At 36.3% G+C, this 14,346-nt stretch overlaps 1 protein-coding gene across 1 annotated transcript in view; it reads right to left on the bottom strand.

Annotated features, from left to right (window-relative positions):
- LOC149319379 (steryl-sulfatase-like) overlaps nucleotides 1-14,346 on the bottom strand; it is a 140,139-nt gene that overhangs the window by 104,247 nt on the left and 21,546 nt on the right. Inside the window, exon 2 of the mRNA XM_089511570.1 lies at nucleotides 3,704-3,884. Coding sequence (XP_089367696.1) covers nucleotides 3,704-3,849 — 146 coding nt within the window. The 5' untranslated portion in view covers nucleotides 3,850-3,884. The remainder of the gene's footprint in view (nucleotides 1-3,703; nucleotides 3,885-14,346) is intronic.

The following is a 14,346-nucleotide window of genomic DNA, read 5'->3' as shown; positions in this document are numbered from 1 at the left end:
GGCAGGCATAACTGTTTGTGCTCACGGTAAAGGTTGGATGGATGAGAAAGTAGAAGGTATCAATGCCTTTAAGACAAATTACACTCTAGTCTTTCACCAGGGGATGGTTCATTTTTTAATATATAAGACTTAAGTACAGTACTTACATTGACCCATGGATAAGCCGACTCAGGTTTTTGGGTCAATTTTTTGACCAAAATTTTCAGACTTATACATGAGTATAGACAGTAACAATTTACAAATCACAAAAAGGGACACATAGATTTTCATACATATTTCCAACGCATATATCCACTTGTGGCTGAGGCTTTCATGTTGGTAGGGTGGTAAATCTGCTCCAGGTTTTATTTCAAACTTTAAAGGAGCTAATGAAAATGCTAATCCCAGAACACTGTTGGATAGTTCCTTAAAAATGTACACCAAACCTCAGATAGGATTCTCCACCTCACTGACATAAAAGCAACTAGTTACAACTCTGTGTTGCCTTGTGTGACCATACAGATTTAGAAATAGTTGCAGTACAACCTCTGCATCCCTGCTGATAGCAAAAATCATAGATAATGGAGAAATCCTAGATAATGGAGAATTCTATATTTCTGATAGAAGTTGACCCTAAAATCATGCTGAAAGACATCTAGATGCTTACAGAGCCCCTCCCCCCCACTTTCCCCTGGATCCTCATGTTTAACAGCCCCATGGATACAAGGGTTGTACTGTAAATTTTTCTAATTTAAACAGAAATGTAATACATCTCAGTGCAGTTGAGAAAGTGACACTTATGCCTTTTCAGTCTGTTTTTCTGGATTGTAATTGCTAGTGCACAGGTTCAGTGTCCCTGATCTTCCTAGGTTAGTTCTCAAAGTGATAGCCCATCAGTGGAATGCATTTACAGGGAAGTCTGCTTGCTCAGTGTTCATGAGGGCTGCTTTCTTCATCTTTCCAGTTCTTTTGCATTTCTGTTGTGCTGATTGTTGACATACTTTTCTGATACTCTTCTGATTAAGAATAACTCAGACGCTTACACACTTCTGTGGCATTTTTTGCTGTAGATTTTTACTATTTTTCTCCTCATGGCCCAATATAGCTGTTTTTGTTCTGCTTAATTTCATTGTTGTTTTCTTTTTCTTTTTTAGTAATAAATAGATCTAGAAATATCTACACTGAAAGGCAATGTATGAATACTTAAAATATATTTAAAATATGCAGACAAGTGGCATGAATGGGGCTGACTTTTGAGTAGATTTGTACAGAATTGTGCTGTTAATAATTCTAATAGACACCTGTAGGAAATGAACCATAAAATGGTAGAGACATTTGTTTTTAAATCAGTCAGGCTCCCAATCACAAAACTTGTAAAACCCAGCTTAGGTGCAGCAATCAGAGGTTTCTATTTAAAACACACACACACTAGTGTATGTGATGAACAACATTAGCTATAGGATTCTTCAGTATTCTTTATTACTAATTTTACAAAAAGAGTTATCTTGTCTTGTCATTAAAATAAATTGTTTATAGCTTGTGTACATAATGTAGGCCAGGATTCTATTTGGACAGCATTCTAGTGTAATGGTACTGGTGTAATCACAAATGTTGGCTCCCAATGGCAGAAAAGGGAAGGGGCAATTCTCAGAGTCAAGGCATTATCTAAAGGGTCTCTTAAATAATTGCTTATTGGACAATTATTTAAGCTATAGATTGTCCAAGCCTTCCTCCAGAGTACTTTAGGAGCTAAGGCACTTCTCAGTCATTCAACTAATAAGTGGCAGAGACCTGGCACTGCTACCAGCTTTGATTTCACCTACATCATTGGTGTAATCATTCTAGAAAGCCCAAGGATAAAATCATTTATGAGTAAGCATCACTGAAAATATTGGGACTTGGTATAAAGGTTGTTACTATGAGAATTGCAATATTGCATTATGAAATGAACAACTGGATCTTTGTTTTCTGAAGTATCACTGACAGAATACTTAACATCATGACCTAACATTATGTCAATTGAGCAAATGTTGTAATGTAATCACTTAATTCTAGGTTTTCTGCAAAGTAAAAAGAATGAATCCTACCATCAAGATGTGCATTTGCCATATTTTTGAAACTTTATTCCATATTTTCTACCTCCATACAGATTTATGATCCCTGAATTCACATTTGTGATACCTCACAAAAAGATGGTCAGTGTAGGGCTGAAAGCAGTCCACAACCCATAATCCATAAGAAGATCACAATCCTTGTTAATGTGCTAAGGATGATCATGAAACAGATGTGACTAGATAAGAACATAATCATTCAGTATTGCATTGTGTCTGTGGTTTACCTAACTCTTATCTTTCTGACAATTCTGTGAAGCTCATCTATTTAGGAAGACTTTCAAAAGCTAGGAACTGCTGAATCTTTGAATTGGTTCTGAAGTTTATGCTTTGAAATAGTGCAGCCTGGTTTTTAGCTTTGCTGTCATTTTTTAAACAAGAAATCTTTCTATAACTTTAAAATGTTCTTCTAAACCATATTAGATAGAGCTTTTTGTGTATGGTGAGGATGATAGATTTTTTAAAATGGATATAAATAAAACAAATTATTTTCTTCTCTGTAGGGTTAATACAGTGGACCCTTGTTATACGCTGGGGTTTGGTTCCAAGATCCCCCATGGATAACAAAATCCATGTATGCTCAAGTCCCATTAAATATAATGACATAGCAAAAGGGTGTCCCTTATAAAAAAAATGGAAAATCAAGGTTTGATATTTGAAACTTTTACTTTTTTTGAACATTTTCAAGCCGTGGATGCTTGAATCCATCTATAAAAAATCTGCATATAAGAAGGGCCAACTGTACATTTGGTTTTTTAATCAAATCAATCTGTCTGTATAGGTGGGATCCATACATACACAGAGATGGGGGAGGTGGTAGAAAGACACTTGTCAAGCTTGGCAAAATTACTTTGGAAGGACTAAAATTGCCCAACTGGTTAACTATGCTGGCAACTTTTTCAAACTTTAACAAGAGCTTCTTGTGGAGCCAATCCTTATAAAGGTATTTATTTATAGATAAACATAATATGGATTCATCTTCAAGGGGGGTGGGGTGGGCAAGATGTTCTCTACTATGCCCTCTCTCAATAGCAAGCTTTTATATGGGGTGTGTACTCTGTTTATGTTTTTAAATTTTATATGTATTGTGTGATTTATATGGTTTTAGCAAGATGATTGTACATTTTTATTGTTAAGTTTTTAAGATATTTTATCTGTGAACTGAGTTGGGTTCCTCTTCAGGAGAAAGGAAGAATATTAATTAATTAAATTTTTAAAAAAATCTATATTTGGTGTCAGTGTCCCAAACAGTCTGATAAGTTGGGTATAACTGCCCTTTTAATTTCTTACAGTGCCCTGATTTGGGGCTAGATCAAGGAATATTTGAAAATGTCCTCTAGAGCTGATGCTAATCCAGACATTCAGCGAACATTTCCTATTGTGTTAAACATTTTGTTTTTTTAAAAAAGAGAAAAATGTTTTATTTTTATTTTTTTCAGTTTTACTTCTCAAGTTTTCAGTTTCACTCATTTGTTCCATGATCCCTTAGAATGGAATAATTTTCCTATGGGAGTTGGAATGATGGAAGTGGTAGAACTGCAGTCTAAAATGTCATGGTTTTATATAAACTATTTAAACATCAGCTTTATAGATCAACAGAAGTGGTACCAAACCTTAGAGTTGTGTTTCCATAGCATCCCAAGTCTCCAATGCCAAGGTCATCAGACATGAATAGAACAATGTTGGGCTTTGAAATCCTTTTGTTTGTAGCAATACTTGTTGACCATAGACAAAACATCAAATATAAAAGGATCATCATTCTGCTGTTTTAAATTAAAATTCTTTTAAAGAGACCTGTTTTGAAAAAGAATATTTTTATTAAGTAATGCTTTTCAATATCAGGGTAATAATTTAACCTTGTACATAGTCACAATGAGAATAATGCTAAAAGGGAGAAAATGTTTTTCATGGTTCTGGCAATTTTTAAAATTATCACAATTTATAAGCAGTATGTGGAACTTGATCTTTCACATTTTTGAAGACACTCTTACAGAGCCACACATAATGAATGAATCTCTCTCTCTCTCTCATGAAGAGATAAACTGGAGAGAAATTTTATGATGCAATAGAACATTCCTTTCATATATTTGGTTATATACAATAATTTCTGAGCTCTTTGTGCTAGAATTTCATTCTTTACAAAAACTAAAACCATAGCATACAAGTGGTCAAGTTCTTTACCACTCTCCTTCAAGTTGGAAGGTAAAAAATTTAGGGAGGAGAGCAATGTGTTAAAACATTTCACCACAATTGTCAACTTCTATATTTCCCCTTGCTCCTAATTTTTTACCCTCTGCCCTGAAAAAGAGATCTGAAGAACTTGAAAGTTTGCATGCTCTTCTGGAATTGTACTTAGTCTTAACAATGTAAATTTCTCTCCTTATTCTTCTTGTCCCTGAAGGGCAGTGGGAAATGTTATTACCCTTCTTGCTCCTCTGTGAAAAGTGAGATATTTCAACTTGGCCACCCTTCACAGAGAAGTGAACCATTTCTGAAAAATTTCAGCATTTCAGAGGGCTATAAAACTATCAACTGGCTTTTCCTCCCTAAGTCTTCTTGCAATTAGTGGTGTGAACCAAAAAACTCTATATGCACTGTGTAGCAAGGAAAGACTACCCATGTTTGTCTTTACAATGGAATTCCTTTTCCTCCTCCACTCCTGCAGCCCAATGGAATAATTCAAAGATAATTAAAATGGAGAATATCAAGTTATCTATGGTCCAAAACGGATGGGCCAAATAAAGCAGCTTCTGGCATGGCATTCAGATGACACATGCTCCTAAAGCAGCCAGAAGCCACTCCATGGCCACACTAAAATGTCAGGAGGAGATGTAATCTGCCACTGCTGGCAGCTCATTTGAGCCTGCGGCAGTAGCCTACTTCAGGAACGGGCCATTCATTCACTGAAGTCCCAGCCCGATTGGAGCCAGAACAGCCTCTGGCCACCCATTCTAAGCCGTCTGCTTTGGCCCAGTGTGATCCTACTGTAGCTGTGTATACTTATGCACAATGTCAGGTGCATATGAAACATAAATGCATACATATACTTGTATAATTCAATGCTATACTGAATCTTTTGATGGTGATCGGAGAGTGCCATAAAACATTCAGCTGTCTTTCCCTTCCACAGCTTCAAAGAAGGAAGGATGGTTTGTGCTTATCTATAGAAATGAACTCCTCCCTTTCCCCTCTGCTCCTGCAGACAAGGGGAGTAATTCAAATTGTGTGAGACTCACACAAATAAAACGAATGGCTGAGGCATTGCTACTACTATCACTTTTAAGTTGTCGGACCCCATGTGTCAAGTTAAAAGAAACTTTGGATTACATTAGGGGAAAAACATTTTGAACTTTGAATTTTTCACTGAAATGCCCTCCCTGTTACTTCTTTTGCAAGTATCTGCAAATTCACACACCTTAGTCAAGCAGATGCCAAATTTCAGAGCTCATAATACCTGAGGTGAGCATTGAGAGAACTCAAAGTTCTGTATGTTTAATGGCACACACGATAAGCACATTGCTTGCCTTTAAATTTAGGATTTGGTTTTGTACTTGGGAATCAGTGTAGTTAACTTTCATTTTTATCTTTTTTTCCCCCCAACCCAAAATTAGACCTCAAAAATCAGCCCGTTAAAAACATTCTAAGTTTCCATTTGGTGTTCACGTTTGTTGTACTTGTTTTTGTTTGCCATTTGTTGTAAGTCATTAAGAACTTTTGATGACCTAAGGTGAACCTGCCATGGGGTTTTCTTGGGGACATTTGTTCAGAAGAGATTTGCCATTGCTTTCCCCAAGTTGAGTGTGTGTGTCTGGCCCAAGGTTACCCAGTGGGCAATATGCATGTATAACAAATAATTTATTATAACAGCTTTTAATTCCAGAATTTCATGGTATCATTAAAAAAAGAAATTGACTACTCTTACAGTAGTCCAGATCATGACATTGCATATTGGAATGAAGCTCCTCTTGTCTTCTGTATTTTTTTCAGTGAGGATTTAAGCAACTACATGGTCTTACAAGGCAGGTTTCATGTTGTACTCCTTGTTCTTTGTTTTTCGACCCCAGACTAGTGCAATATATTGTCCATTTCTTGCCCCTAGTGAATTGCGATTTGTATAGATTCCCGTTCATACCCCTTGTAATGATGTTTTTAAACTTACGTTGTAATGCTTTTAACTGTATTTTATTATTCTTTGTCTTGTAAGCCGCCTTGACCATGCAATTGGAAAGGCGGGGTAAAAATAAAAACTATTATTATTATTATTATTATTATTATTATTATTATTATTATATAGGGAACAATAGTTCTAGGTTTCCAAGGCCCAAGAAGGTCTGTTAATAACAGGATCTCTTGAAGGGCTATCATTCATGTGGTTGGCCCAAGGTGAAGCCTCCTTAACAGCACATAATGACAAGAAGTCTCAAAGACCATCTGATCTACAAACATACTCCTCCTTCCTTTATTCATTATTCACATGAAGAAGGATGGATGGATGAATGATGCTGGTCCGATTTCCAAATGTCTACAGTAGATCAGTCCTGCCTGCTACACACTGTGTTTGCATGTCTAAATAGGAGAAATCTTGCAGATAAGTTAGCAAGTAGGTACCTGTTATTCTGGTGTCCGTGTGCATGTGCAGATGTCAGTGTGAAGCCAGAAAGTCATATATTATAGGATTTGGAAGCTGCTTTGATTTTGGAAGCCGCTTTGATTGTTTCTTACAAATAAGCGGGATATAAATAAAAGTATTATTATTATTATTATTATTATTATTATTATGTTGGTTGTTGATGGTGTGTGAAGTTATGACAGTACCAAATGTTTGTTTCACATAGTTTGGGTTGAGTATCTTCATGGCAAGAAAGACATGAAATATCTTTTCAGTGACTGCTGATTAATAGTTTCAATCCCTTCCTCACTGCCTCTTGCATTCTCTGACTCAGAAATTCTTAGCATTCAGCAGCACCAGCCAGATCTTTTGAAGAATACAGGTTGCCTGTTACTGTGTGGTAATCTGTAAAAAAACAACAACAAATCAACAGGCACACTAGATGCCAGAAAAGAACATTCAGGCAGCACAGTTGTATTCACAGGTAGCTGCCTCAAGGGAAAAGGATCTCCTCACTAATTAAAAAGTTAATCTGAATTGTATAACTACAAGTTTGTTTAATATACAATGAAGCAATAGAACATTCTTAATGATGAACAACCACAGAACAAAATAAAATGAATTGACACTGTCACACTGATGGTTAACTTGTCAAGATTATTTTTTCCCCCAACTCCCTTAACAAAACTAGGGAAGAAATACATTCCTTACTCTTCAGAGCTGAAAGAAAATTTCATAAAAGGAGACAGAATGATCATTTGAGGAGCCTCTAGTTCTATTTGCATCCCACTTACTACCTGTACAAATTGTAGATACAGGAGAGGGCAAATATATCCAAGTTAATACACTCTATTTAATATTATCTCCAAATTGTGAATTAATAAGCCCCACTGCAGTGCAAGCTCACAGCTCAATCATAATATCAGCTTCTCTTCTCAAAATGACCCACTGATAGATAATGTACTTCAGTCTCAGCCCAAATGACACTAAAATGACACTAAAAATACTAGGTTCTACACAGCATGTGTTCAAGAGTGTGGAATGAAGAAATATACACTATCCACCAAAGGCTGCTCATACTAAACTTTTTCTCCCTGTGTAATAATATTCAGAGATAGGTTTGGATTATCATATTTTCTCCTTTATAATCATCTCTGTATTATTTGATACCTTCCTGCTCCTCAATGTGTCTTCTGTACATTAAATTGACACATCATGAGCAGTTGTAATTTTGTGCACAAACTTTCAAAGGGAAAAAAAGAACTAAACTCAGTCTTCTCATCTATTTGCTTGCTTGTCATCACTTGATCATTCTAGAAGCACAGAGAAGATATAGCCTGGTATATTTTAAAAAACCTTCAAATCTATTTTCACCTCCTAACACATTTTCAAGGCATGAATAACTGTCTGATCTTCAATTCAACAGTCCACAAAAATGCTTTAGAAATTATACTTGTGCTTTTTTAGATAATAAGCAAAGTGTTACTGCCAAAATAATTCAGATTTATGAAGGTGCTTCACTGTAGAGTGTTTGGAAGAACAAGGATAAATTAACTGGTTCAAAGAGCTAGTAATAAAATGTGTGAAGGGGCAGGTGTTAATCTCATCAGATTTGAGAAAGAAAATAGTCTCAACTATCCCTAATGAAAAACAAGACATATGAACTTATAGATAAGAGAACAAGTGTGGTATAGTGGTTTGAGCACTAGACTATGACTCTGGACTCCAGAATTCGAATCCTCACTCAACCATGGAAACCCATATGGTGATCTTGGGCAAGTCACACTCTCTCAGTCTCAGAGGAAGGCAAAAGCAAATCCTTCCTGAACCAATCTTGGCAAGAAGATATCATGATAGGGCCACTGTATCACAGAATTAGCTTTCAGTTTTTAACAGTTGTAAATGTCACCTGAAGTGTGTTGCTGTTGTTACCTCTAAGGCAGGGATCACAGAAAAGTGATTTCTTTTAATTAAGGGTTACATACATTTAAAATATAAAAATATGCCGGTACTTAAATATGTAAATTACTTTTTTTCCACTGTCAATCCACATAACTAAAAGCCATTTTCCTCCAAATGAAGAAGGGAAATAATGCTTTTCCCCCCACTTCCACCATTGTTTCTCCTATTATCTTTTATTGTGTGAGTGGTTGGAATTTAGTGAAACATCCCTAGAAGCCAAAATGATTAAACTAAGGGACAAAACAAACTGGCATTAAGAGCCAGCTTGGGGGTTGTGTGGGGGCATGACGACCACACGCCACACACCCTGACTCCACCCCAAGCCTGAGTTACATCGCCTGCTTGATGGGCAGGATGAGAATGCTCCTGTGGCACAGCAATTAGATGCCACACACCGCTGGAGCAGAGAAGAGCTGCAACAGTGGCAAAAGGGGCACCCTTTCTCTGGTGCAAAGAGGAGTGGCTTTCTGGCAAAAAGGAGCAGATTTCTGCTTTCTGCCACTCCTTTTTGTGCAGGGAAAAGGGCAGATCAAGGCTGCGGCATGTGGTTGCCGCAGCCTCAATCTAGCGTACAAAGGGGTGGGCATCTGTTTTCGGCCTAATACTGTTGAGTTTTGGCCATATCATTAGAAGACATGACTCACTAAAAAAGACAATAAAGCTTACTAAGGTAAAAGGCAGTAGAAAAAGAGGAAGACCATATTCCAGGCAGAGACTCAAGGAAGCCATGGCCCTGAGTTGGCAAGACCTGAACAGGGTTGTTGATGAAGGAAGACTTGGAGGGTCTCATTGACAGGATCGTCATAAATGAAAGTTGACTCACCAAAGATATAAATATTCAACATGTAATTTAAAAAATAAATGGTATTTAATTTCTGAAGAATAACACTGCTGCTCATAAAAGTCCTTTAAACTATTTTACTAGCCAATGACTGCTACTGAATTAATGTGTGATTTATGTGTATTTTTATTCCAGTACAGTCAGCCCTCTGTTTTCATAGGGGATATGTTCTGGACCCCCCCTCCCCAGCACATGAAAATGGAGACTCACCTATATTCAAGCCCCATAGGCTTGAATGGGGTGCAAGCCTGTGAGCACGCACACCACAGGGGCATACCCCATTGAAAATAATGGAGGTTATCAAATAATTCTGAATTATTTGATAACAATTACGAATCAACATGGAAAAGAATTAGGGAAGATCTTCAAAGGTGGAAATCTCTTAATTTATCTTTGATGGGTAGAATCTCAGCAATTAAAATGTCTATTTTACCCAAATTAAATTTTTTATTTCAAAATATCCCAATTATACAAAATGATAGAATATTCAAACCATGGGAAACAGAACTCTCAAAATTTATATGGGGAGGAAAGAAGCCAAGAATAAAATGGAAAGTGATGAAAGATTCGAAAAACAGAGGTGGTTTTGGTGTCCCAGATCTTAAATTATATTATTTTGCGTGTGCCTTTATATGGGTTATAGATTGGATCTCTCTTACAGATAAAAAAATGTTGAATTTGGAAGGTTTTAACAAAATATTTGGATGGCACGGGTATTTAGCTTATAATAGAATAAATACAAATAAACAATTTGAAAATCATATCATTAGGAAATCATTATTGTTAGTATGGGAAAAAATCAAAGCCAAATTTTACACTAAGATCCCAATTTGGATATCACCCCAAGAAGCATGGAAAATTGAGATAGTCTCAAAGGAAGGTAATTCATTAAGATACTCAGATTTGCTAAAATGGAATGACCAAGAACCTGAGATGCGATCAGTAGAAGAACTACGGGAAAAGAATTATTTCTGTTCTTGGTTTCCTTATAGACAACTTAAAGAGAGGTTAAAAACAGATTTAAAAGATAAAGGAATCTCAAAATTGGAAAATGAATTAGATAACATTATTTTCAAACCAAATAAATCGAAAATATCTAAATTATACTCATTACTTTTAGAAAGAGAATTACAGGAGGAGGTTATAAAAGAATCTACAATAAAATGGGCAAGAAACATAGGGTATTCTCTGAATTTGGGAAGTTGGGAAAGGCTCTGGGGCAATGATATTAAATTTACTGCCTCAATGGATATAAAAGAAAATATATTTAAAATGACACATCGCTGGCACTTGTCACCTAGTAAATTGGCAAAAATGAATAAAAAAGGGAAGGGTAACTGTTGGAAATGCAATAAAAGGATTGGATCATTATATCACATGTGGTGGACCTGTACCAAAGCAAATAAATATTGGAAGGTAGTACATAATTCAATACAGAAAATTCTTGGTATACAAATCCAATTTAAACCAGAATTATTCTTACTAAGTATTTTGGAAAGTAAAGAAGAAAGGAAACAATTGAAGATCCTATTGTATTTGATAGCTGCTGCAAGAATCGTATATGCAAAAATGTGGAAAAATAAAGAAACACCCTCAATAGACGATTGGTTGAAAAAAGCTACAGAAATGATGGAATTGGATAGATTAACAAATATTATAAGAGGAAACGGAGTTGAAAAAATAAACAATGATTGGAATAATTTTAAAAGTTTCTGTGAAAAATATTGGTCATAAGTTCAGACATCTTAATGAAGTAAAGAGCTATAAAATATACAGAAATTAAGAACTGAAAATGAGAACACAAAAGGTATAGTAATTCTTATAAATTAGAAAGGATGGGAAAAAGATAAATAAAATACATAAATATATACACTATTATTTTGTAGTAGTCTCAATACTTTTTCAAGGAATATCCTTTCTCTGAGGGACCTACTGATTTACAGCCGGTACATCAGATATTATATCTATTATTTTACATCTCAACTAAGATAAGTTCACATATTGATTAAATTAGATCAACTAAAATGTACAATAGAAGTAATTAAGCATTGACCCATAGAGAATAATTATACACATATGTATATATAAAGATAATTTATATTTAAACTGAACACAGGACAGGTAATGCGAAGAAGCAGATGATAGAGATTGCTATAAGTAAAGAAATTCTCTGGAGAAAAAGCTCAAACAACTGTCAAGCGAAAATAATATAGATGGGATAGGGGGAAGGAGGGTTTTTTTCTCTTTTATTAAATGTTACACCTTTGTTGTCGGGGATTATTACACTTTGCTTGTTTATATCTTTTGTTATTTGCTCTTCAGTAAATAATATGATATATAAGATTGGTGAGGATATATAATGACGAATAACTTGATTGTAATTTTCAATGTATGTTCAATAAAAATAAGGAAAAAAAAAGAAAATAATGGAGGTAGCACCTTCATCAATATTCAGGACCACAAACCTCAAGTCTGCGAGAAAGGAGGGGTGACTGTATACTATACATTCTATTTCATGCACAGATTGATTGGGTGTTAGACTAGGACTTTGGAAATCTAGGTGCAAGTCCCCATGAAACTCACTGGGTGAGCCAATTATCCTTTCTCAGAATGACCTACCTCAGAGGACTATGTGTTGTGAGGAGGATAAAACTGATGAGAACCATGCACTCTGATTTCTAAGGGCATTGAAGGAAAGATGAAATAAAAATGTAAACAGTAAACAATTAAATAAACATTCTCCAAAGAAGGGTATTCCTCTCACATCAATAGTGTTTTCTCTAGCATTTCCATCTCTACTCCATGGTTATTTGTGCATTCTAATGACAAGAATTAATTTTGTGGTGATGAGCTACACCTACAAAGTATGACTGAGTGGTACATTTGTAGCATATAGGGATATGTCACTCCCTGTGTGTTTGTGTGTGCTTTCAAGTTGCCTATAACTTATGGTGAGTCCATGAATTTCACAGAATTTTCTTAAGTAAGGAATACTCAGAAGTGGTTTTGCTAGTTCCTTCCTTTGAAATACAGCCCACAGCACTTCATATTTGTTGGTAGTTTTTTTCCTCCAAGTACTAACCAGGGCTGAACTAGTTCAAAGATCAGATAGGATCTTATGTCTTGAGGATATTTAGGACCTACATGTCACTCACCACCAATGTTGTTATACCTATATGGATTTTTTAATGAGTCATACAAAGAACATGTACAGAACTTGCAAAATTACTTTAAGATGCCAGCAGTTGGTTATACTAGATCGGGGGCTTAAGGGGTAATGCACTAGCATTAATGGTCTATTTCAGAGAATCATAGAGCTGAAAGAGACTACAGTTGCCACTCAGTCCAACCACCTGCTGTGCAAGAAGACATAATCAAAGTACTCCTGGCAGATGGTCACCCAGCCTCTGTTTAAAAACCTCCAAAGGAGGACACTCCACCATACTCAGTAGAATCTTCAGTTTATTAACTTTGGACCTTAAAGGAAGCAATTATGACAAAGGGTGGTAAAGGCTGCCAACTCAATGCTGCCTGTTGCTTGAATGCCAGTCCTCCATAGGGCCCAGGGGGGCAAAGCAGAAAACAAAGCCATTCTCAATATGACTTTATTTTCAAATCTGTAAGACTAGAATGAGCAATCCATTGTCATAAAGAAAAGGAAGAAATTATTTAATGCTGCATCAATTAATGAACGAGTGGATGGAACAAAACTTTGTTTTGTGCCTTCAGGTTGTTTCTGACTTATTTTGTGCCTTTAAGTTGTTTCTGACTTATGGCAACCCTAAGGAATTTTCTTGCCAAGATTCGTTCAGAGGGGGTTTGCCTCTGTCTTCCTATGAGGCTGAAAAGGTGTAACTTGTCCAAGATCACCCAGTGGGTTTTCTATGGTGGATTGGGGATTCTAACATTCAAACCACTACACCAGGATGGTTTTCATTTACTCCACAGCAACAGGAAAAAAACCTGGAGGTATATCAATCATGAAACACTTTAAAAAGTGCCTGCTGCAGTTTGGTACCCCAAACATTTGATCCTCCCCCTCCCATTTTCTGTGTACTTAATGGTATACTCATATTCTGACCACAGTAGCTCTGTCAAATAAACAAAGAACTATATATTTGAAAGTGAAAAACCAATAAATCAGGAACATGAATCAAAATGGGTCAGGAGAGACTTTCTCCAACACAGCTGAACAAGGGTGTTGTGCAGTATCTGTTGAAATTCAACTGCTACATTCAGATCATACCTTTAAGTTGACAAGATAACTTATATACAAGGATTCCACATAAACCTGCAGGATGATTATTATTATTATTATTATTATTATTAAGCTTTATTTATATAGTGTTGTAAATTTACAAAGCGCTGTACATACAAAGTATAGTTTGTTCTAATCTAAGGACCTTATCATACCAGCCTGCTGTCCCATCACTTTTGTGCTAGTTTAAGAATGGAAGCATTTTAGTTTGGGATAATTTCTTATCACACTTTTCCCCAAGATAGTACAGTCAGTCCTCCATATCCATTCTAGATCCCCCTGCAGATAAAATCCATGGATGCTCAAGTTCCACTGTCTGCAATGGTGGCATGGCCATGCTGCCTTTGGGGGCAAAGGAACTTCACCTTCCTCCCTTCTTGTCTTCCCTTCCTCTCATCTCCCTGGTGCTTCCCTTCCCTTCTCCTCTCAGCTCCAGACTCTGTTGGATGGGAAAGGAGATGCCCCCCAGAAATGACTGAGTGCATGCCTGAGATGGCAGTGCACACGCGAGAAGCGGAATGGCTGTTGCAGTGGCAGAGGAGGCTTTGGCTTCAGGCATCTCTTGACCAGCCATGTCCCAAGGGGT

This window comes from Sceloporus occidentalis, unplaced genomic scaffold, assembly GCF_023333645.1.
Source record: "Sceloporus occidentalis isolate IW3139 unplaced genomic scaffold, rSceOcc1.0.p SCAF_2, whole genome shotgun sequence".
Taxonomy (NCBI): domain Eukaryota; kingdom Metazoa; phylum Chordata; class Lepidosauria; order Squamata; family Phrynosomatidae; genus Sceloporus; species Sceloporus occidentalis.
This window is presented reverse-complemented; position numbering and strand designations above follow the sequence as displayed.